The sequence below is a fragment of the Trichechus manatus genome, unplaced genomic scaffold (assembly GCF_000243295.1).
Source record: "Trichechus manatus latirostris isolate Lorelei unplaced genomic scaffold, TriManLat1.0 scaffold00101, whole genome shotgun sequence".
In the NCBI taxonomy this organism is placed as follows: Eukaryota; Metazoa; Chordata; class Mammalia; order Sirenia; family Trichechidae; genus Trichechus; species Trichechus manatus.
Window position 1 is genome coordinate 9,493,643 of NW_004444037.1, and position 26,282 is coordinate 9,519,924.

Here is a 26,282-nt window from a genome sequence, read left to right on the forward strand (position 1 = left end):
TACTTGGTCATGGTATATTATTTTTTTGATATGATGCTGAATTCTATTGGCTAGAATTTTGTTGAGAATTTTTGCATCTATATTCATGAGAGTTACTGGTCTATAATTTTCTTTTTTTGTGGCATCTTTTCCTGGTTTTGGTATCAGGGTTATGCTGGCTTCATAAAATGAATTTGGAAGTATCCCTTCCTTTTCTATGTTCTGAAATAATTTGAGTAGTAGTGAGTGGCAGATGCTCTTCTGTGAATGTTTTGTAGAATTCTCCAGTGAAGCCATCTGGGCCAGGGCTTTTTATTGTTGGGAGTTTTTTTAATTACCTTTTGAATCTCTTCTCTTGTTATGGATCTGTTCAGAGTGTCAGTCACTTTGTGGTGGTCTTCCTTTTTCATTGTCCAGCTTTTGCATGCATATGAAATGATTGAAAACACCATGGCTTGGTTCAGGCACACCTTAGTCCTGAAAGTGACACCTTTGCTTTTTTGTACTTTAAAGAGGTCTTTTGCAGCAGATTTGCCCAATGCCAGAAGCTGTGTCACTGGTATTTCTAACACTAGCAGAGTCACCCATGGTGGACAGGTTTCAGCAGAGCTTCCAGACAAAGACAAAGTAGGAAGAAAGGCCTGTTGATCTACTTCTGAAAATTAGTCAATGAAAACCTTATGGATCACAACAGAGAATATTATGCTTCCACATTTGCTGCTACCTTTGCATGGAATGGACCCCCTTCACCCCTTTGTCTGCTTCATAGTGAATTATTATCTCTCCAGACCCATCCTTCCTTGAGTCAGATAGATAGTTAATGCTTCATCTCTTCTGTTTTTCACTTTAAACATAATTCTATCACAACACTTATCCCCTGTGTTAATGTCTTTCTCTCCTGCTTAACTGTAAGCTCCTTGAGGGAATAGATTGATTGCCTTTTGTTGTTCTTTGTATGCTTAACGCTGATATAAGTTCTGGTAAATGTGGCAGACAATTAAGATAATCCATAGGAATGTGGTAATTTTTGCTTCAATGAATAAATAATAGGAAGGAAGTTAGGATAATATGTATATAAAACCCCTTTTGTACTATTTGATGTCTCTCGGGAATAATTCCTGAAGCAGGAGTGCATAAAATGATAACTTTGTGATTTCAAAAATATTAACATTTCCCTAAATTCTGACGGAATTTCTTGGGAAGAACAGATGAAAATCTAATTTATTAATAGGAACCCTGATGGCCCAGTGGTTAAGAGCTATGGTGAGCTACAACTGCAAACCAGAAGGTCAGCGGTTTGAATCCACCAGCCAGTCTTTGGAAGCCCTATGGGGCAGTTCTACTCTGTCCTGTAGTGTCGCTATGAGTTGGAATCGACTCAACAGCAATGGTTTTTTTTAAATAGGAGAAGAAATGCAAAGGATTTTTTCACAGTAAATACATTTTATATTTTAACTATTGCCCCTATTCTCTCAAAAAAAGAAGAACAAAGAAAATTCTATGATTTTGTCATTGAATATACCTTAAGAGTAGTGTGTATTATTATAGTTCCTTATTATTAGTTACAGTAATGTTTCCTGTTTATGAGGTGCATTTGCATGATTTGTATTAATCTTAAATGTTTCTTTTTATATTAATCACTAGAGATTTCTTGCTTGAGAGCCTGCCTAGCTGGCAGAATGTTGATGCAGTGCTGCTGAAGTTTGATTATAGTTGAGCTTATTTCCTTCAGTAACAACAATGAAGTGACATTCATATGGCCTAAATTCAGGATTTTGTCTTTGTGCCAACAGTTTTAGGCATTACTTCTTTTAAAAAGTAAGTCAGGAACATTCTGTTAAACTAGCTGTGTAGTGAGGATGTTGTTATTTATTTCAAAGACTGGCTTATTTCTGTAAAATTGATAAGGCAAGATTCAGTACCGTGTTCTGCCCGATTGTGTATCTGCAGTGTTAATTAAGGTCACAGATGCCTACTCATATAATACCTCTTGTAAACATTAATTTATAAAATTTATTTTGATACATAATTTTAAGACAGTGTTTCAAAGAATTCAATTAGTGTTTCAAAGAATTCAATTTTTAATCACCACCACTTGTCTGTCAGTTTGAAATACTGTGGTGGCTTGCATATTGCTGTGATGCTGGAGGCTATGCCACTAGTATTTTAAATATCAGCAGGTTCACCCATGGTGGACAAGTTTCAGCTGAGCTTCCAGACTAAGACAGACGAGGAAGAAGGATCTGGTAGTCTACTTCTGAAAAAACTGGCCAGTGAAAACCTTATGAATAGCAGCGGAACATTGTCTGATAAATAGTGCTGGAAGATGAGCCCATCAGGTTGGAAGGTACACAAAGTACGACTGGGGAAGAGCTGCCTCCTCAAAGTAGAGTTGACCTTGATGGAGTCAAACTTTCAGGACCTTCATTTGCTGATGTGACATGACTCAAAATGAGAAGAAATAGCTGCAAACATTATTAATAATCGGAATGTGGAATGTACAAAGTATGCATCTAGGAAAATTGGAAGTCATGAAAAATGAAATGGAGCACATAAACATCGATATCCTTGGCATTAGTGAGCTGAGATGGACTGGTATTGGCCATTTTGAATTGGACAATCATGTGGTCTGCTATGCTGGGAATGACAGATTGAAGAGGAATGGTGTCACATTCATCGTCAAAAAGAACATTTCAAGATCTATCCTGAAATACAACACTGTCAGTGATAAGATAACATCCATATGCCTATAAGGGAGACTAGTTAATACGACTGTTATTCAAATTTATTCACCAGCCACTGAGGCAAAGATGAAGGAACTGAGGATTTTTACCAACTGCTACAGTCTGAAATTGATCCAACATGCAGTCAAAATGTACTGATAATACTCGGTGATTACCATGCAAAAATTGGAAACAAAGACAGATCTGTAGTTGGAAAATATGGCCTTGGTGACAGAAATGACACTGGAGATCACACGATAGAGTTTCATACGATCAGTGATTTATTCATTGGAAATACCTTTTTTCAGGAACTTAAATGGCAACTCTACATGTGGACCTCACCGAATGGAATACACAAGAATCAAAAGGACTACATCTGTGGAAAGAGATGATGGAGAAGCTCAATATCATCGGTCTGAACAAGGCCAGGAGCCAACTAAGGAAGAGACCATCAACTGCTCATATGCAAGTTGAAGTTCAAGAGTTCAAGCTGAAGACAAAACAACTTCGTGAGAGCCAAAGTGCAACCTTGAGAATATCCCACCTGAATTTAAAGACCATCTCAAGAATAGATTTGACGCATTGAACATAAATGACCAGACGAGTTGTGGAATGACATCAAGGACATCATACATGAAGAAAGCAAAAGGTCACTAAAAAGACAGAAAAGAAAGAAAAGACCAAAGTAGATGTCAGAAGAGACTCTGAAACTTGCTTTTAAACGTAGAGTAGCTAAAACAAATGGAAAAAATGATGAAGTAAAATAGCTAAACAGAAAGTTTCAAAGGGCAACATTTCATTCTGTTGTACATGGGGTCAGTATGAATTGGAACCAACTCAGGGGCAACTAACAACAACAACACAAAAAAGTTGGAAGAGATCAATAGGCGTATTTTATAAATTAAAATGTGGATAAGATGTGATACGTCAAGAAATTAAATTTGCAGAAGTTGGATTTTTGCAGTGAGAAAAGTTCATAGAGTTTAATGCTCAGAAATGTTTTTCCTGGATTGCAAAACTAGTACAAACCAACCCTGTAAAATACAATTATGCATTTATTTAAATTTCATTTAAAATATGCTATTTGATTAATATTTATCATTTATTGAAGTGTACTTATGGTTCTAGTATTGTAGTAAGTACTCTACATATTGTATGTGTTTGTAAGTATATGTGCATAAACACATTGTATGCAGATATACTCATTAAAATCTTATGTAATCTTGATAATCTAATGAGGAAAAAGTAATATTATTTTTTAAAAATAACAGCTTTGTTATAATTCATATACCATAAAATTCATCCTTTTTAAGTGTACATTTCAGTGGTTTTTAATATATTCACAGAATGGTACAACCCTCACCACTATCGAAATTTCAGAACATTTCTGTCACCCCAAAAGGAAACCCTGCGTCCATTAGCAGTCATTCCTCATTCTCCTCTTGCCTCAGCCCCTGTTAACTACTGGTCTATTTTCTGCTTCTATGGATTTGCCTATTCTGGACATTTCATATAAGTTGGATCATACAGTATATGGTCTTTTGTATTTGGCTTCTTTCACTTACCATATGTTTTCAGGTTTATCAATGTTATAACGTGTAAATTCTTCATTCCTTTTTATGGCTGAATAATATTTCATGCATGGATATACCACATTTTGTTTAGCCCTAATCAGTTGATATTTTGCTGTTTTTTATAGAGTAGTAAAATGGGGCTTAGATAAGTTAAAGAATACCAAGAACACTACCCTCCACTCATGCATATATCCCAAATCTTTATCTAGCTAACTTTGTCTTATCCTTTGTATCTTAATTTGAAGGCTTCCCTGATCAAGTGATACTTGAGCTAAAATCTGTAGAAGAAATAGTTGACAGTTTTGGGGAGGGGTGGGTGGGCTTAAAGAATACCACATGCTTGAGATTGGAGGGAATATGGCCCATCTGACTGCAGGAGAGAGCTATGGGGAGAGTGATGGCAAAGGGACTGGGAAGGTAGACAGGGGCCAGACTACACAGTATCTTGAAGGCCTTGTTTAGGGTTTTGATCTTAATCATAAAATAAATGGGAAACCATTCATAAGCTTTGGGACAATGACTGGAGTGATTTCATCAGATTTCCATTTTTTGTGGAATGTTAGGGAGGAGAAGAGGTACAGTGTATGTAGGAAGATGAGTTAGGAGGCTGTTTCAAGAGACCAGATATGAAATGATGGTTGAACAAATCAAGATACGTTATTTTTTTATTTAGCAAATATGTATATAATACCTACTACATGGGTAGTGCTTTACCATATATTAACTCATTTAATCATGGATATGGAAAATATTTAGGAGGTATGAACAGTAGGTCTTGGGTTAGATAGAGAGATGAAGGAGATTTTTAGCTAGGCTTTTGTAAAATGAATTTTGTGAGATAATTTACATTCTGTGTTGACATTAATTTCAGAGATGTGTCCATTGGGAACAATGGTTGATCATAGTGGAAAAAAAATCATCTCTTATTTATTGTTAAAATATCCTTTTATCCCTCAGAGAAATTTGTTTTTCCACTATAAAAAATGGAGTCTTGACAAGGCAACCCAACACATAAGTTAACAGTATGAATTCTTCGTGATGGTCCCTGAAGTTGGAGTTCTTAGCCTTAGATATCATTGAATTTAGGAGTCATGGGTCTGCTTTATCTGTTTTTTTTTTTTTTTTTCCTTTTTGTATTGTAACTCCTTAGGCTAGGTTTACCTCATTTGACAAAGGAGACATTTCCTCTTCAAGACCAAACATTTTGTGTTATAAGAAGTACAGCTGATTATCCAACTCATTAGGTACTTGGTTTCATGATTTGTTTTTAAAATTTTCATTTGTAAATATTAGAATAATGACACATTGTTTAATAATGAGATAGAAAATTCAAAATCAGAAAAATCTAACTCAAATTGTCACAGTATTCATAAATGACTGAGTATGCCAAATGGTCAGTGTACTGTCTATGGTAAGTCTCAAATCCACTTTTTCATAAATCTTGATGTCATAGCCTTTCCCTATTTGTATTCTCTATTGTAGTCACGTATGTTGTTATTTTTAACCGCCATCGAGTCAGCCCCTGGTTCATGGCGACCCCATGTGTTACAGAGTAGAACTGTTCATAGGATATTCTTGGTTGTAATCTTTACAGAAGCATGTCACCAGGCCTTTCTTCCATTTCACTGCTGGGTGGGTTTGAACCATCAACGTTTAGGTTAGTAGTCGAGTGCAGACCATTTGTGCCACTCAGGGACCTTGTAGTCATGTGTAGATTCAACCTGATTATCAGGTACTGGGTCCTATCCTATGCTAAGAGGGAGAGTTTGGGAGAGCCCTAGTTCACCAATCTAGGTGACTCAGCATCAAGCCGACTTCACTACTAGTTGTGGTCAAACTATGTTCCTCATATCTAGTGTCTGGGCTGCTACTCATTCTTCTGTCAAAGCCTTCGTCTCTAATAATTGGAATTTCTTCCTTCCTCAGAGTTACCTTGTTAAATTCTCTGGTACTCCATTTCCTCCAAAATCAGACTCCTGCATTGGCCTTGCAAAAACTTGAAGAGATTGAAATGCTGATGTCATACTTTTTTAATGATTAAACCTACCTCTTTATCTGCATATCCACATATTTTCTGTTTTTTTGCATTTTACATCTGTTTGCTAGGTTACCATCTGTTGTTCTTTGCTGGACCTCCCTGGTACTTTTACCTGACATCATCATACTCTTTAGATACCATGTTCTACCACCCTTACTAAGATTTACCATTACTTCCAGCATTGCTGATATCCAGCCATTATGCATCTTTATTGATATTCTAGTATTTACAGCCAGCAACTGTTCTGATTCCCTGTGTTGTTGTTGTTGTCAATTGCCATGGAGTCGATTCCGACTCATGGTGACCCCATGTTTGCAGAGTACAACTGTTCCATAGAGAGACTCTGTGTCTCAACTGCTAAATATTTTGAATCTAACATCTGATAGATATTTGCCCTGTTAAAGGTACGTCCACTATCTAGGCCTATTGGGTTCTGGCCTATTTTGCTACTGGCCAAGCCCTTAGGCTTCATTTCTGGAATTAACCAAGTTTGTAATCTCATGATCACGTTAGTAAGACATAGTTTGCTAGCCTTTTGCAGGATGGAATGGGCCTTGTTCTTGTGATTATTATTCTTCATAGTCTGTTAATGTGTTATATCACAGAATGCTCTCTGTTCAGTGGAGTTTCTGAAAATTTTATTTTAGATCTAGGTTTTCATTAAACTTGCTATTTTCCAATTTTTTAAAATTTGAGAAACTGGGTGAAGTTTTAAAGATTTTTACAAAAGGAATTAAAGCGAAATCCACTTGAGTGAGAAAGGCTGTAGAAGCCAAATTCCAAATCGCCCAGAACTGTTCTTTCTAGGGTCAGTGTGAGTTAGAATTAACTTGACGGCAATGGGTTTGGTTCGGTTTTTGGTTCTTCCTGGAAGGTAACTAATTGTGAATGTGATGGTCGTTCATAATTGGAAACCATATGAATTGTTTTAGAAACCATATTTTCTCTTATATTATTAATGTGTAATATAGTAAGTAAGGAGCCCTTGTGGCACAAATGGTTAAGTGCTCGACTGCTAACAGAAAGTTTGGTAGTTTGAACCCACCCAGCTGTTCCATGGGAGAAAAATCTGGCAGTCTACTTTTGTAAAGATTACAGTCAAGAAAACCCTATGGGGCAGTTCTACTCTGTCACATGGGACCGCTATGAGTTCAGAATGACTCGACAGCTCCTAACAACAATATAGTAAGTAGTTAGAGAAAGCATTTGTAAAAAAAAAAAAAAGAATGAATACTCACTAGTATGTAGTAGTTACATAGTAACAATGTAACATAATAACAAATACAGACTTACATTAGATACATCAGAAAGATCCTTTTTTGTTTAAAATAAGCATCACACAAAATTTTGGAACAAACTATGAATGAGTCATTCTTATTGTAGAGGGATTATGGAAGAGAAGAAAGATAATTCCAGTAAAATGAACTCAGCAATGTTCTTGAAGGTAAGGTTAGTAGTGTGTTTCTTACTCAGAGTACAGAGGCGATCTATTGCCATGGTTTGATGTATCGGGCCTGTATTGAATTACAGTACTAGAAAGTAGCTACTTGGTTGCTATGTGAAGTTATTTCATTTGCTAAGAGACAGGGAGCCCTGTGAAGGTAGATTTTTCAGAACCCTACCTAGAATATTATCAGGACCTGAACTGAAAATTTAGCTGTGCAGAAAAAGAAGGGATTGCTTTAAATACCAGTGGGATTTGATGACTAAGCAGATACAGAATATAAGACATAGGTTCTAAAGTTTATAACATTGAAATCTCATCCTTGGAAATTTTGGGTAATGGAAAGCAGAGGATTCACTTGGTACCACAATAAATGGTTTATAGCATGGGCAGTAATAAGTAAACTAAAGTAATTGAAACCTTGAGAGAAAAATCAGTTCATTGAGATTTCTAGTACTCATATTTGGCATTTTAAAATTAGGTTTTGAATTTAGGGTCCGTTGATCCTTCACTTTGCTTCCTAGAACTTAGTTCCCCTGACATACACTTATTTAAACCTCTCTGAACTGCTTGATACATATTATTTGCAGTTTATATGATTAGGTTTCTTTATATATGGTGTTTTTAAAACTTATCTTAATTTTTTTTTAATTGTATATTAGGTGAAGGTTTACAGAGCACTTAGTTTCCCATTCAGTAATTTATACACAGATTGTTCCATGACGTTGGTTGCAATCACCGCAGTGTGTCAGCACCGTCCCCATTACCACCTTGAGTTCCTCATTTCCATTCGTCCAGTTTTCCTGCCCCTTCCTGCCTTCTCATCTTTGATTTTGGGCATATGTTGTCCTTTTGGCCTCATGTAGATAATTGTTCTAAGGATCACTTTCCTCATGTTTTATTGTTTATTTATAGGCCTGTTTATTATTTGGCTGAAAGATGATCACTGGGAATGGCTTCAGTTCCAAGTTAGAAGGGTGTCTAAGGGCCATAGTCTCAGGGCTTCCTCCAGTCTCTCTCAGACTGGTAAATTGGGTCTTTTTTTGAATTTGAATTTTGTTCTACGTAATTTTTCCCCCCACTCTAACCAGGACCTTCTATTGTGATCCTGGTCAGAGCAGTTGGTAGTGGTAGCTGGGCACCACCTAGTTCTTGTGGTATCAGGCTGGTTGAGGCTGTAGTTTCTGTGGTCCTTCAGTCCTTTGGACTAGTTGTTTCCTTGAGTCTTTGGTTTTCTTCATTCTCGTTTACTCTGGACAGAAAGAGACCAATAGTTGCATCTAAGATGGCTGCTTGCAAGCTTTTCTTTTTAACTTTAAAAAAATATATTTTTTATGGTGCTGTAAGTGAAAGTTTACAATTTAAGTTTGTTTCTCATACAAAAATTTACACACGTATTGCTATGTGACCCTAGTTGCTTTCCCTATACGTGACAGCACACTTCTCCTTTCCACTCCAGATTTCCCGTGTCCGCGTAGCCAGCTTCTGACCCTCTCTGCCTTCTCATCTCACCTCTGGACAGGAGCTGCCCATTTAGTCTATGTATCGACTTGAGCTAAGAAGCACACTCTTCACGAATATCATTTTATGTCCCATACTGCAGTCTAATCTTTGTCTGAAGAGTTGATCTCAGAAATGGTTTTAGCTTTGGGCTAACAGAGAGTCCGGGTGCTGTGTCTTCTGGGGTCCCTCCAGTCTCAGTCAAACCATTAAGTCTGGTCTTTTTACTAGAATTTGAGTTCAGCACCCAACTTTTCTCCTGCTCCATCAGGGACTCTCTGTTGTGTTCCCTGTCAGGGTGGTCATTGGTGGTAGCCAGGCACCATCTAGTTTTTCTGGTCTCAGGCTGATGAAGTCTTTGGTTTATGTGGCCCTTTCTATCTCTTGGGCTAATATTTTCCTCGTGTCTTTGGTGTTCTTCATTCTCCTTTGCTCCAGGTGGGTTGGGACCAATTGATGCATCTTAGATGGCCACTCGCAAGCTTTTAAGACCCCAGACACCACTCACCAAAGTGGGATGCAGAACATTTTCTTAATGAACTTTGTTATGCCAATTGACCTAGATGTCCCCTGAAACTATGGTGCCCAGACCTCGGCCCCTGCTTCTCTGTCCCTCGAAGTGTTTGGTTGTATTCAGGAAACTCCTTAGCTTTTGGTGTAGTCCAGTTGTGCTGACTTCCCCTGTAGTATGTGTTGTCCTTCCCTTCACCTAAGATAGTTCTTGTCTACTGTCTAGCTAGTGAATAACCTTCTCCTCCCTCCCCACCTCATAACCATCAAAGAATGTTTTCTCCTGTGTTGAAACCTTTTCTTGAGTTCTTATAATAGTGGTCTTATACAGTATTTGTCCTTTTGCGACTGACTAAATTCACTCAGCATAATGCCTTCCAGATTCCTCCATGTTATGTTTCACGGATTCGTCATTGTTCTTTATTGTAGTGTAGTATTCCATTGTGTGAATATACCAGAATTTGTTTATCCATTTGTCCGTTGATGGTGACCTAAGTTGTTTCCATCTTTTTGCTATCATGCACAGTGCTTCAGTGAACATGGGTGTGCATGTATCTATTTGTGTGATAGCTCTTATTTCTCTAAGATATATTCCAAAGAGCAGGATTGCTGGATCGTATGGTACTTCTATTTCTAGCTTTTTAAGGAAGCAACAAATCAATTTCCAAATTGGTTGTACCATTTTACATTCCCACCAACAGTGTATAAGTGTTCCAGTCTCTTCACAACCTCTCCAACATTTATTATTTTGTGGTTTTTGGATTAATGCTAGCCTTGTTGGGGTGAGATGGTATCTATTTGTAGTTTTGATTTGCATTTCTCCAATGACTAATTATTGTGAGCATTTCCTCACGTGCCTGTTAGCTGCCTGAATGTCTTCTTTGGTGAAGTGCCTGTTCATATCCTTTTGCTCGCAACGTTTAAGACCCTAGATGCTACTCACCAAAGTAGGTTGTAGAATGTTTTCTTTATGAACTATGTTATGCCAGTTGACCTAGATGTCCTCAGAAACTATCGTCCTTAACCTTCAAGCCCAGTAACTCAGTCCTGCAAGGGGTTTGGATATGTCTAGGCTGTTTCCATGCCTGTACCACCTGTGTGCTCCATTGTAAATATGAATATACATGCAACACATACAAATGTATGTAGAAATATCCATAGCCAAACCTATATATGCATGTGTGTGTACTCCCATATGCCCTCCCACACCTATTCAGCATGTATATCTACCTATGTATCCACTCATAAATTGTTGTTTATTATTACTGTTGTTGCAGGGTTGTGTCTATTATAGTATTTACCTTCATTGCCCTTTATTCTCGTGTACCTCTCACTGTCTCCCCTTGCCTTGGTTATGTTGTGCTGACTTCTCCCATATTGTGTACTACCTTTCCCTTCACCAGAGTTAACATGTTGAAACTTTTTAATAATCAAAATTAATTTTAAATAAAATCAATATATAGCACCAACCATCCCACTTTAAAGAATTAGTGTAAGGCAGTACTTCTCAAGCCTAGCTGCACATTAGAATCATCATGGAGAACTTTTAAAAAAACAAACAAAAAAACATGCAGATGCCTGGGCCTCACTCCTAGGATTTTTATTCTGCTTTAAGTTATTACCAGGGAAGGCCAGTAAAGTCAGAATCAAGTCAGAAAACTTTACTTTGCCACCACACTGAGAGTGGGTATGAAATCTTTCTCAGAGAGTGGAATTACAATTTGACGGAGACAAAATTTTACAAGTTTTCCAGTTTACTAATTTACAGTGAGAAATATGCCAAGGGAACCTAGAGTAGGCAGGCCATTCTTTGCTCTTCTTGTGGGGTAGCTTATACAAACTAAATTGTAATCAGAAGATTGCACAGAGAGCCTGAAGATCGAAGAAAATTACGTCTGTGGTATCCTGCAGTACGGACCAGAGTGCTCATCCTTTTGTCCAGACCATCACCTTCACTGGACTATAGTTGGGTGGGCATTGTATTTCCATCAGCAGCACGTTACATGTTCCACTTCCCTGTTCTTTATCAGTAATAGATATAATTTTTCTTTTTAATATTTGCCAGTCTGTTGTGTATAAAATGAAAGTTCATTGCTAGTTTAATTTGTATTTTCTGGATACCACTAAATTAGCACTTTTTTCATAGGTTGGTTGGCTTTTAAGGTTTTTTTCTTGTGTGAGTTGTCTATTTGTAACCTTTGCCAATTTTTTCTCTGTCATATTCTCTTTTTCTTGTCAGTTTGTAAGAGCTCTTTGAATATTTTATATTTTCTGTCAATAGATTGGAGCCCTGGTGGTGCAGTGGTGAGCTGAGGCTGCTAACCAAAAGGTTGGCAGTTCGAATCCACCAGCCACTCCTTGGAACCCCTATGGGGCAGTTCTACTGTGTCCTATAGGGTCACTATGATTTGGAATCGATTTGACAGCAACGGGTTTTTTGTCATCTACATTATAATTGTTTTCCCCAACTCTGTCCGTTGTTGATTTTGTTTATGGTAGCATTTGCCCTACAAATATTTTAAAATTTTATTTGATTAAATAATTAAAAAAAATACTTTTGGAATTCTTATCTTGGCTGAAGGTCTCTTCTCTCCTGAATTGTACATGTAGACTCCTAATTTTTTTTCTAAGATTTTTTAAAATTCCTTTTTAACTTCAGATCCTTCTGGACTTGGCGTTTTAAATATAGTGTATGTATTTTTTTCTCCAGATGAATAGTCAGATATTCTAACATTTTTTTAATTAAATGAATCATTCCATTACCTCTATAATTTTGCCTATGTTGAATTCTTACACATTCTGGAATTTTTTTTTTTTTTTGGTGAGGGGTCCTCTATTCTTTTGTGGTCTCTGTGTACTATAAGCTATTAACATGCTCGGCTGCTAACTGAAAGGCTGGAGGTTCAAGTCCACCCAGGCTGCCTTGGAAGAAAGGCCTGACAGTCTTCTTCCAGAAAAATCAACCATTGACTACTCTGTGGGGCACAGTTCTACTCTGACACACATGAGGTCTCCATGAGGCGAAGTTGTCTCAATGGCAACTTTTTTCTCCTATTCTTTTACATTAATCTGATTTGTCTACACTTATATCCATTGTGTTGATTATGGTTATTGTATATTATGTTTTGGTATAGTCATTTTATATTATGTTTTTATTGTAGTTATATTATGTTCTGATTATATTTATTTTGTATTCTGATTTAGAAAATATTCTTTGTATTTATTTTTTATAATTTTTTTTTTTTTTGCCTCTTCTTGGGTGTTTATTTCCTGTCTATATACTCTTAAGAAGTTTTATCCAAATAAAATCTAAACAAATAGTATTGAACTTTTAAGTAGAATTATGCAAATTTATATATTAATTTTGTGAGAAATGACACTTATAAGTCCTCACATCTAAGAACATGTCTTTCCATTTGTCACATCTTCTCTTATAATTTTCAGTATGTTCTGGCCATTTCCTCCATGTAAGTCCTTCACTATTAAATTTATTCCCACCTATTTTAAATTTGTGAGTGGAAGATTTTTGTCCATTTCCATTTATAGTTGATAACTGCTAGTAAATGTAGAGAGTTTCATATCTTCTTCTTTAATATTTCTAAAAATGATTTAATTTTGTAGTGTGACTTCATTTACTCAACCCTCCAGGATGGTGTTGAATAATAAGGCAAGAATGGGCATCTTTACTTAGTTTCTGTTTGTAATTGAAATAGGTTTGGTGTTTTGATGTCTATAATGATATTTGCTGCTTGTGTTTGGGGAATGTTTTGTTGTCTTTGTCTTTGCTGGATGCCAGTAGGTTTGCAGTTATTTTTCTTTATCTGCTTGTTGAGTGTCAGCCAGACTGCTATGATATTTTAAAGAGTAATTTCAAGAATAAGGAACCCTGGTGGCACAATGGTTAAGCACTCAGTTGCTAACTGAAAGATTGGCGGTTCGAACCTACCCAGCGGCTCTGTGGGAGAAAGACCTAGTGATCTGCTCCCATAATGATTACAGCCTAGAAAACCCTATGGGGCAGTTCTGCTCTGCTACATAGGGTCACCACAAGTCAAAATTAACTCACCCAACAACAACAACAATCACAAGAATGATGGGAGGCAGAGCAGTCTCTGCCTTTGTGAGCCTCTTAGCTCCCTGTAAGGATATTAGGAGGAAGCCCCTTTGCTCCTTGTCTTCTCCCATCTTCTCAGCCTCTGAGGTATAGGGGACTCATCCCACCTATTTAAGTTCTTCTCAGATCTTTAGGAGTCAAAAAAGGTAGACAGTTGTCAACTTTCCCCCCAGGACGTATGTCTAGGTGAATATTTGCTGGACAAGAGCCCTGCAAGATTCTGGTGTTCAGAGTCTTGCTTCAGAGCTGTCGTCTGCTGATCCCCAGGCTCATGTCTGGCTAGAGGAGAAAAGCTGGCTACAATAAATTTTTCACTGGCAGTGAATGTTTTTCTTTCTTTCTTTTTTTTTTTTTTTTTTTTTTTTTTGGCAAGGGGAGTAGAAAGCAACTTTCTTTTTGCTTCTGATATATACCCATGGTTTAGAGATAATTCAGCTTGTTCACTTTCCAAAGGGGAAGCAAAAGCTTAGAGAGGTTGAATAATTTGAACAAAGTTATGATGGTAAGTAGTCAAGTCTAGTCTAGGGTCCTCGTCTCCTGACTCCCAGATCTGTGCACATTTAAAAAATGCCACATTAGTTTTAGATGTTTAGAATAATTTCTTAGCTGAGCTTCTGCAGGTTACCAAAAGAGTGCAAGAACATAATAACCTCAGGGAGACTCTAGCTGAGTGAATTATGGATTATTTAGATGATAGGTCATTTTTCTTAAGCTTTATAATAAGTGATATTTCTGTAGTAGACTCCAAGTAAAAAACGTTGGAACTGTACCAAAGATGTCATAAGACTTCTATGTTTAGAAACTGTTTTGAATGGGAATAGTTTAGACTAGGATAAATAAACATTTTAGGAACAGCTGTCCACAGAACAAGGAGAACTCTTAATATCTCTAGCCATTGAAATTCAACCAGAAATAAAAAAGGTAGACTGAACAATGAGGGGGAAAAGATTTCATTCACACAGAATAGAAACATAATGTACTTAAATACACATTTAGCAAGAATTACATGGAAGCGCTATGAAGGAAGATGAATGAATGGAAGGGATGCCAGGTTCTGTACAAGAACTTTCTGTACTTCTTAGAAAGATAACAGTTTTCTTCAAATTGATTTGTGAAGATTGCATAAAGTTGGAAGTATAAGTGAGGGACAACAGCTGAGAAATAATTGAAGATGATGGGTAAACAGGAGTGTTTGTACCACCAGATAATAAAACATTATAAAGCTACAGTAATTAAAAGTATGGTAGTGGCACAAAAACTTGTTAATGAGCAGAATAGAAAGCTCAGAAAGCATATTTTAAGTACGTGTAAGGATTTAGTTTATGATAGTGGTTAAAATTAGTGACAGAATTTTAGTAAATGGACCCAGAAGAATTAAAATTTTTACTTATAAATCTTTATCTCATACTACTAATGCAAATAAATTCCAGTTGGATTACAGATTTAAGGAGACAAATAAAACTAAAAAATAACGAAATAAAATATAGGTAAATATATATCTAACCAAAGTGGGGAAGACTCTTCTTTTTAGCCCCTTTTATGCAAGTGTATTTAAAGATGCAATCAAAATTTTTGACTTCAGAAACAGTTATTATAAACAAATAGTGTTGGTGGCTCAGTGATAGAATTCTTACCTTTCATACAAGAGACTCAGGTTCGATTCTGGGTCAGTGGTTCTCGCGCAGCCACCAACCCTCTGTCACTGAAGGCTTGAGTGTTGCTGTGATGCTGACCAAGTTTCAGTGGAGCTTCCAGACTAAGATGGACTAGGAGGAAAGGCCTGGAGATCTACTTCTGAAAATGAGCCAGTGAAAACCCTATGGGTCGCAATGGTCTGATCTTCAACAGATCATGAAAATGGTGCAGGAGCAGGCAGCATTTAGTTCTGTTCATATGGAGTCTCCATGAGTTAGGGGCCTACTTGATGGCAGCTAACAACACGAGTATATTAAGAATGTAGACCATTATAGGAAAAAAGGATAACATCAAAATCTGGTGATTTTGGAGGAAATAAAGCTGCTGATCTGAAAATTCTTAGAAACTCAAATCTGAGTTCAAATTTGAGCTCTACCACACCCATGTGACATGTGACTTAATTTGGAGTCAGTTTCTTCATCATATATGGAAAATAACTTGCAGTTGTGTTCCCATTGGTGGCTTGACATCAGCCCTGGTAGGAGTATTTACATGATGGAAATTGGCAAATGCCAATCAGAGCTCTTTTTTTTTTCCCATTGCCGTTTACCAGCATATCATTTGAATTAAGACTAGGTTTGTCAGGATAAAATGAGATAGTATACAAATTAGTAAATAATGTTTATTTATATGAGAAATAAGCAGTTTCTAGTGTGCATTTCACTAAGCTGAAGCAATTTTGAGTTGCAGTGGTTAAGAGCTCAACTGCCAACCACAAGACTGGCAGTTTGAGTCAACCAGCTGCTTCTTGGAAACCCAATGGGGCAGTTCTGCTGTGTCCTGTAGGGTCACTATGAGTCAGAATTGACTCGATGACAACAGGTTTGGTTTTTTGGTTTTGTCTTACTTACATGCCTAGTCTCTGCTCTTGATAACTGTACGTACACTGAAATCATCAAAAGATGCTTTCAGATTGTACCTCTCAGCACTTAACAACATATGTGTTACTTACATTTTCTTCTTCAGATATAGTTCCTTTCATATGTACAGCTTTCCTTTGGTTAGTTAGTTGAAAGGTACAACAGTCCAGTGGCTTCGCCCAGAAGTGTTCTAATACTGATTTTGCTTTTTTTGTTTCTACTTTTATTCTGTGTATCGTATAACCTGATTTGGGTTTTTGACGTTTTATTTTGAATTAACTTGTAAATTATTTGTTTCCTCTGTTTGAGCTTGATCTAATAAGTACATTATTGTTTTAAGCTTTAGCTTGAGCTGTTGGTTGGTTGACTTCCCGGGCACCTTAGTTATGGCTAACTAGGATAGAATAGACTTGATTTTTTAAAGAATAAATTTGCTTTTTTCTTTTAAATTAAATTAACAGATAAATAAAGCTTAATAAATCAAACAGCATGGTAACTTTTTTTTTTTTTTGCAGTGGTGTGCAACCATCACCACTATTTATTTCTGAAATTTATCATCACCACAAACAGAAACACTGTACCCGTTAAGCAATAACTACCCATTCCTGCTTTCTCCCAGCCCCTGGTAACCACTAATCTACTTTTCCATCATTGTGCATTTGCGTATTCTAGGTATTTCATATAAGTGGGATCATACAACAAGGAGCTCTGGTGGCACAGTGGTTAAAGCGCTCAACTGTGAACCAAAAGGTCAGCAGTTTGAACTTAGCAGCCGCCCCGCGGGAGAAAGATGTGGTAGTCTGCTTCCATAAAGATTACAGTCTTGGAAACCCTATGAGGCAGTTAAGTTATACTCTGTCCTGTAGGGTCGCTATGAGTCAGAATCAACTCGACAAAAGCAGTTTTGGGGAATCATACAGTATTTGTCCTTTTGTTTCTGACTTATTTCATTCGGTGTAATGTTTTCAAGGTTCATCCATGTCGTAGCATATATCAGAATGTCATTTCTCTTTATCGTCAAATAATATTCCATTGTATGTATATACCACATTTTGTTTATTCATCTGTTGATGGACACTTGGGTTGTTTCTACCGTTTGGCTATCGTCAGTAATTGTGCTATGAACATCAATGTACAAGTATCTGTTTGAGTCCCTGCTTTCAGTTCTTCTTTGTATTATATATCTAGGAGTGAGTTATAAGATAATTCTATGCTTAACTTTCTGAGGAACAATCAAACTGTTGTCCATAGTGACTACACCATTTTACATTCCCACCAGCATAGATGAGGATTCCAGTTTCTCCACATCCTCTCCAACACTTGTTATTTTCTGTTTTTTAATAATAGCCATGCTAGTGGGTATGACGTAGATCTCACTGTGGTTTTGATTTATATTTTCCTAATAAAACTAATGATGTTGAGCATCTTTTTTGTGTGCTTGTTGGCCATGTGTGTATCTTCTTTAGGGAAATGTCTATTCAAGTCCTTTGCCCATTTTTTAATTGGGTTGTTTGTCTTTTTGTTGTTGAGTTGTAGGAGTTCTTTATCTATTCTGAATATTTATTATTAGATAGATAATTTTTATAACATATAGTTTCCAAATATTTTCTCCCATTCTGTCAGTTTTCTTGATAATGTCCTTTGATGCACATTTTTAATTTTGATGAAGTCCAGTGTATTTTTTTTCTTTTTTGTTTATGCTCTTGGTGTTATATGTAAGAATCTATTGCCAAACACAAGGTCCTGAAGATTTATACCTATTTTCCTCTTTCAGTTTTTTGATTTTTGCTCTTATATTGAGGTCACTGATCCATTTTGAGTTACTTTTCATGTATGCTGTGAGGTGCAGGTAGCTTTTGCGTTTTCATTTCTGAAATATCTTTGACTTTTGTTGTTGTTATTCTGAGGCCACTTAATTTATGCATTTTCTTTCTAAGGTGGTCATCAGAATTTTTATTAGCTAATGTAAGTAATAATTATAATAATAAGCACTTAGGTAGTAGTCAGTAGGTGCCAAACACTACTTAAGTGCTTTGCTTGCATTAACTCTATTCCTTACAACCTATGAGCTAGATACTATTACCATCCTTATTTTACAGATGAGGGAACTAAAGTGCATGGAGTGTAAGTAACTTGGCTAGGGCCACACAGATAGTTAACCCTTTGGTGTTCATGGGTACCTCTACAGACCAAGTACTTATTCTGCCTTTGAAAGTTTATTGGGCAGCTGCTGCAGTATTGGCAGTGCATGCTGCTGCAAGGCAGGGGCCTTTATGACTGTTTGAAAGAAAGAAACTGGCGTGTGCGAAAATTACTGCCTTATAGGGTATTGCATGAGGTGTCTAAATTTTTGGTAGGAAAAATAGAAATAATGAAGATTTTTATTTGTTATACATATGTACCAGTAGACCCAGGTGGAGGCTGTCGGGTATGGTACTTCGTATGTACCACAAAACACTTAGGGTAGGCTCGTGGGAGGGGGTAACAAAAAAAACATCCGTACTACCTACCAAAAATTCAGACACACTCAATGATTCAGCGTGCTTCCGTTAATAAAAACACATGGTATCAACAAAAAATTCAAAGCAGAAAATAATTGACTCATGAAAAGGTTAAGCAGTGTGGAGCCAGGACTCAAACTCCGTTGGCTTGGTACCAGGATCACATTCCTAACCAGGTAAATGCTAGGTTTGTCCTGAAGATCATGACTTCTCACAGAAGAAAAAGAAGCCAAGGAAACAGTAAGAAAATTGTTGTATTTACTCTTGAAAATTTTTTCTAAATGCTAAAAGCAAGGCTGATCTCACTAATGGTAGTCCAGGCAGTCCCTGGATTATAAATGAGTTCCGTTCCTAAGTCTATCTTTAAGTCGAATTGGTACATAAGTTAGAACAGTTAGGTATGGTTCGTATCTAACATTAGTTAGTCAAATGTTTGTCTTAGTATGTAGTATATAGTGTACCTTTCTGTGTGTAAAAAACATTAAAGAAACACTTCCAGATACAATAGAACATCTTTAACATAATAATACAGTAATAATAATAATGGTTTGATGCATGTCACAAAGTAGTGCCCATTTGTTACTACGAACCATTGTATATACCTCGAATTTTTAATATAATAGGCTTTATGGGGGTTAGTTCGTAACTATGGGTTGTATGTAAGTTGGACGTTCATGACCCGGGGACTACCTGTACTGATGATTGCTGATGTGCAAATGACCTTTGTCAGGTGCTGGAATAATATAGGTATCCTCCCAGAAATACCTTGTTTCCCACTTATACAACTTTCCCCTTTAAGTTGGTAGCATTTTATGTACTTCACCTGAATGTCACAACTGCATGTCCTTGTCCATAACATTTTTCTAGAACAGGTCTTCACAGCATACTATGGGAATGTTGTTGTTGTTATTAGGTGCTGTTGAGTCAGTTCCAATTCATAGTGACCCTGTGTACAATAGAACAAAAACACTGCCCAGTCCTGCACCATCCTCACAATTGTTGCTATGTTTGAGCCCATTGTTGCAGCCACTGTGTCAGTCCATCTCGTTGAGGGTCTTCCTCTTCTTTGCTGACCTACTATGAGGATATTTTTATATAGAAGTTTTCTTTGTGGTGACTTTAAAACTGTGCCAGGTGTTGACTCTTGTGCTGCAGATCTTGGAGACGTCACCCATGATAGTATTTTTAACTATCGATAGTGCTGGTCTGAGAAAAAGTAGAATTTTGTTAGCCAAGTAAGCAGGATAGAGTAGATATTGGACTTCTTTCTGATAGTGTTGGCCACAGTATTTTTCTATAGGACAAATTACTAGGAATTGCTGAGTCAAAGTTTAGTACAGTAAAACCTGCAAAAACTGGAACCTGTGTAAGGCAGAAACCTACCAGATAAGGAAAATTCAAATATTTTCTGCTGATAGAGAGCTATAGAAAAGTGCTAAGACTATACCCTGTCAAAGGTGGAAAACATGTGAGACCTGATGGGAAAGTAAAAATGGTGTAGTTGCTGTGGAAAGCAGTTTGATGGTTCCTCAAAAAGTTAAAAAACATAGAATTACCTTATAACCCAGCAGTTCCACTCCTAGATATATACCCAGAAGAATTGAAAGCAGGGGTTCAAGTAGATGCAGTTTCCAGCTTTTGCAGATTTTACTGTACTAAACTTTGACTCAACAATTCCTTTTGTAGTAATTTATCCTACAGAAGTACTGTAGGCAACGTTACGGGAAAGAAATCCAGTATCCAGTCTACCCTGCTTCCTGACAAGGCAGTCCTGTTGAGTTCCGACTCTCATGAGTTTCATTGTATAGTCAGTTTTGCCAGATGTTGTCAAATTGTTCCCACTTCTCCTCTTCCATCATTGTCTCCTTTCTGACCTTTCACTCTGCTTTGTTTTGTAATATTTCCCCAATCTTGGAAGTCTTCACTTCTTTCTCTACCTAGGTAAAGCTTAAATCAGTTGCCATCAAGTCAATTCCAACTCAAGGCGACCCCATGTGTGGCATCGTAGAACTGTGCTCCATAGGATTTTCAATGGCTAATTTTTCATTTGTAGATCACCAGACCTTTTTTCCAAGACACCTCTCGGTGGACTCAAATCAGCAACCTTTTGATTAGCAGCTGAGCACATTAACCGTTTGTGCCAGCCAGGGAGTCAGGTAAAGCTTACCCACAGTTAAAGGCTCATCTCAAATGCCACCTCCTGTTTGAAGCCTTCTGAAATCACTTTAGCATGTGGTTATAGGCCCTTCTTCTGGACTCATCATTCATGGCCTGTAGGTTTCATCTGAAAAACAATTGTATGATACTTTGTTACATTTCTTGTATTATATAAACATATACATACATGTATATATATACGCAAACATAAGTTATGAGTGAACACACACACATATACATATATAAACTTGTGACTACAAAGTAGTAATTTTTATCCCTAAAGTCTTCTTGTTAGGCATGGGAGTAAGGGTTGGAGGCAGCTTTTACAGACTCTTTTGGGGTCTTTTTAAGCCGTATCTACCCCTGTTGTTGTTGTCAGGTGCTGTCGAGTCGATTCCGACTCGTAGAGACCCTAAGTACAACAGAATGAAACAATGCTTGATCTTGTGCCATCCTTACAATCGTTGCTATGTTTGAGCCCATTGTTGCAGCCACTGTGTCAGTCCATCTCATTGAGGGTCTTCCTCTCTTTCTCTGACCCTCTTCTTTACCAAGCATGATGTACTTCTCCAGGAACTGGTGCTTCCTGATAACATGTCCAAAGTACGGGAGACGTAGTCTTGCCATCCTTGCTTCTAAGGAGCATTCTGGTTGTACTTCTTCAAGACAGATTTGTTCGTTCTTTTGGCAGTCCATGGTATATTCAGTATTCTTCGTCAACACCATAATTCAAAGGCATCAATTCTTCTTCAGTCTTCTTTATTCATTGTCCAGCTTTCGCATGCGTATGAGGCGATTGAGAATACCATGGGTTCAGTGGGGCGCGCCTTAGTCCTCAAAGTGATATCTTTACTTTTTAATAACACTTTAAAGAGATCTTTGGCAGCTGCTTTGCCCAGTGCAGTGTATCATTTGATTACTTGACTGCTGCTTCCACAGGTGTTGATTCTGGATCCAAGTAAAATGATATCCTTGACAACTTCAATATTTTCTCCATTTATTGTGATGTTCATTGGTCCAGTTGTGAGGATTTTTGTTTTCTTTATGTTGAGGTGTAATCAGTACTGAACCTGATCAGTATTACATTTTTGTATGAATAAATTTAACAAACATTTATTAAGCATCTACTAAGAAATATGTTTGAAATAATTGACTAATTTATTAGATGAAAATATTCTTTAAACATTTGTTTTTTATGAAAATTTTATTTTCTAACACTTGAAGTATTTTTTATTTTAAAAGATAATTTAAAAATAAAGGATTTTCTAAAACTTCTGGCTTTTTCTTTTTAGAAAATTTCTTAAAATATGGAACTATGATACCTAGGAATATTTGCTTACATTTTGTTTTAGGAAGTAGAAAGCAGTAAAGGTGAGTCATTTGAGAGATTGTGTTAACTAAATACAGTTTTTTTTCTTTTTAAAGAAAATGTTTAAAGGATAAAATATCATAAGGCCTTGGTTTAGTTCCATTTACTGTAAATTTAAAGCCAGATAAACATTATAACACTGTTCAGTTATAGGCTATAATATTTTAATTAAAAGAAATTATATATTTTGTAGCTACTACCTTAAGTCAAATTTTTGAAAACGTTTCACCTTCATTTATATTTCTAAAATGTGAATTAAAATTCTGAAAACAAACTGAGCAGCCTTTTGTACCACTTTATGATTCCCTAAAGTAATACAACATAATATGGGTATAAAATATACTCTTAACCATCTAAAATATATATTTTAATTTGAGATTTCTCCTTTTTCTATTACAGCAGTTGGTAACAGATTCCTTCCTTAATAATGCACAATGCTGGATCATGAAACAGAATAAACAAACAGATTATTGTTTAAAATGAATAATGTGCACTGTGTTCAAAGAACTGTGAAATTTTGTTTTGAATTGTTTTTATTATATAATTTTAATTATAGAATACAATACATAGTGTATTTTAATTTGATGGGATACAAACATGTTTATTTTAGTTAGTAAGAGATTGTAATATTCTTTAGATATATTTTTAGTATCTTGACATATTAATTTGGTGGAGTGGGTTTTTTTTTTTTTTTTTAGTTGACAGAACAATTCCTTATAAGATTAAAATTCATTTAGAACAAGTGTGTTTATTGTCCTGTAGTTACATACACATACACACACACAAATTCAGTGTTTAAATAATAATTTGTGTTTATTTTCAAGGAGGAGTTGTTTATAGGGCCATATTTGGAAAGACCAATACCCGGAGATCAGATTGAGCTGGAAAAGTACAAACTTGCTGGTTCTCTATGAATATTCTATGCCAAAGGGTTGGCATATGCTGAAGTTAGAGAATGGGAGGGTCTGTATTATGCTTCTGACTAGAAGACTGAGGTGCCTGGATAAACTGTGGGTAATAGTCCTGCAGGCAGCCCAGGGGTCAAGAGAAGCTAAACAACATGCGGTAGCATATGCTTGCTTTGCTTCAAGCCTTGTGCAACTTACTGTTTGCCAGGCACTGTGTCATTCCCACCTGAGTAAATGGCACTACCGTTCCTTCAGTGATTTAAATAAAATCCTATGAGTCATTGTTCATTCTTTTCCCTCACCTCAATATCTAATCATAACATGTGACATTTCAAATCCTCTCCTTCTCTCCCCTTTCATTCTCATCCCCTTTTAGTCTAAGTTATGATCATCTCACCAGGATTTCTCTAATGACTTCCTGCTTCTACATTTGCCCTCTTCCAATCCATTCTCCAAAGAGTAGCCAGAGAGATCTTTATAAATAGAAACCAGAGCATATCCCTCTCAAGTTAGGACCTTCCACTGAATTTTAATTGCATTTAGAATAAAATCTAATTTCCTCACAAAGTTCTAAAGGATCGTATGTGATTCAATCTCTGCCTGGTGTTTCTGACCTCGTTTTACATCGCCCAGGTAGCCCTGCCTCCTCCCTGAGTTCAGCCACACAGGCTGTATTTTGTCTATCAAACATGCATACTCAATTTTTTACGTTCTCTTCCTGGTGCTTTGCTTTGCTGACTCTTTTGCATCATTTAGGTCTGGGTTCAAATGAAGCTTCTTCAGAGAAACCTTCCTCTCTCTAAAGTAGCATCTTTAAATCTACTACTCCTGTATTACACTTTTTTGTACCATTTTCTTTCCTTCATTACACTTGACTTTATGGTTAGAATTTATCCAGTCACTCATTCAATAAATATTTATTGAGCATCTACTAAATGGCAGGTGCTGTTCTAGACACTTAGGATATATCAACGAACAGAAAAGGCAAAAGAAAATCTCTGTTCTTGTAGAACTCTAATGTAGTGTGGGGAGACAAACAGTACATAGTAAACATAATATGTAACTGAATTATATAGTATATTAGAAGGTGGCAAGTGTAACAGACAAAAATAGAAGTGTGGTAATGGATGTTGGGAGAGCTAGATGGGGGAGGAGGGACAGGATGCATTTTAAAATAAGGTGGTTATGGTAGTCTCATTGAGTTGATCATTAAAATGTGGTGTTTTGTTTGTTTGTTTCTTTCTTTTAGCTTCAGCACCAGTCAGCAAAGTAAATAAGTACTGCACTTCTTCCAACTTTCATTCCACTTGGGGAAGAACGAATATCATCATGTCAAACATCACAATTGACCCAGATGTCAAACCTGGTGAATATGTCATCAAGAGCCTCTTTGCAGAATTTGCTGTTCAAGCTGAAAAGAAAATTGAAGTTGTAATGGCAGAACCCTTGGTGAGTGGAGCTGAGCTATAAATCTTAAGTATTTTCTTGACTTTTGTATTAACCATTATTATACAACCCAAGTGAAATAATATACTTGAAAAAAATATTAAGATTAGTAGTAAAGTAGTTATCTAAAAAGCTGTAAAAACTTTATAATCCACTTGGATAAGTAACTCCAGGTCATAGCAAGAACAGAAATGGACTTCACCAATGGGAATTGTTGAGACAGACAAAACAATGAAATAAAGGAAAATCTAGAATATTCTGCAAGTTGATGATATGCCAGTAACCAAATTTATAATAAACAAGTAAACATTTTTACACTTGTAATACATGAGTCATGCTTAGAGAATGTGAGTAGTCTTGTATGATTAGAACCTATGGTGAGGAAGGAGGAAGAGAAAAGACTGAACACAGATGTCTGGATCAGATTGTGAAGCGTTGCGAATGCTATTACGATAGATTATACAGCAGTTGGACAATAAGAGGGAGAAGAGATTGAAGCAGAGACTGTTCAGCTATTTATAAAGCTTAGGCTGGAATAAAAAGGGGTCTTGATTTAGAAATTAATGATGGGAATGGTTACAGAAGAAAGTAAGAGAAATAATAGAATCAATAGAACAAGTAATAAAATAGGAGTAGAGGTGTGAGTGAAAGTTAAGGGTTAAAGATGTTTTGAAGTTTTAGAAAAGATAGTAAGGTATTTAGATAAACAACATAAGAATATTATTGGTGTAGGAAAGGTGAATAAGATAATTTTTTACTTTGTGTATGTTAAGCTTGAGATAACTGGTAGAATTGTTTAATTAGAAGTTTTAAATTCATTTTAGGAACTCACAAGAGACGGTGACCAGAAATACAGATTTTGGCATCATCTGTGTAAGGGTGATAATTGAAACCAAGGGAAAGAGAGCAGAGAATAAAATTATTATTGTCAAATAATACATAGAGGCAGTGAACATTAAGAGAAGAGGTTATTAAATTTGGGAGTTAAATAGCCATATCTTTAACAGAACAGTTTTTGCCAGGATGGTGTAACTTTAGGAAGTAATTAAAAAAAATAGAGACAGCAGTGCAGATTTGTTTTTGGATTTGAAGGGAGTTGGATATGTCATGTATCAAGATCCCAGTGTAGTTCAGAAGTGGGATGATGATGATGAAGATGGAGGTGAAGGACATAAGAATGAAACTTATTTATTTCTTATACAACTGGATTAAGGATATGGTTTTACCACCTGGTTCTTAAAAATCTGGGGTTAAAATATTAATATCACACCTAGTGGAAATAAAGCAAGACAAAATGAAAGAGGAAAAACATCACATTTTTTATGATAAACCATAGAACCCACAACACAGATATAATTATCAGGCTTTAAAAAAATGAACTTTTTGTTGATGTTTAATATTATCAGACTTTATACGTATACCAAGGATATAATTCTAAATATATAAAACCAAGCATTAGGAATT

At 36.3% G+C, this 26,282-nt stretch overlaps 1 protein-coding gene across 18 annotated transcripts in view; it reads left to right on the plus strand.

The window, feature by feature from the left end:
* The window catches only part of FRYL (FRY like transcription coactivator), a 281,765-nt gene that overhangs the window by 119,422 nt on the left and 136,061 nt on the right, over positions 1-26,282 (plus strand). For all 18 annotated transcript variants that reach the window (XR_002825074.1, XM_023737361.1, XM_004382915.2 and 15 more), the window contains one exon: positions 24,622-24,821. Coding sequence is in view for 17 of the 18 variants with exons in the window: in XM_023737361.1 (XP_023593129.1) it covers positions 24,702-24,821 (120 nt within the window). In the remaining variant the exon portion in view is untranslated. The remainder of the gene's footprint in view (positions 1-24,621; positions 24,822-26,282) is intronic.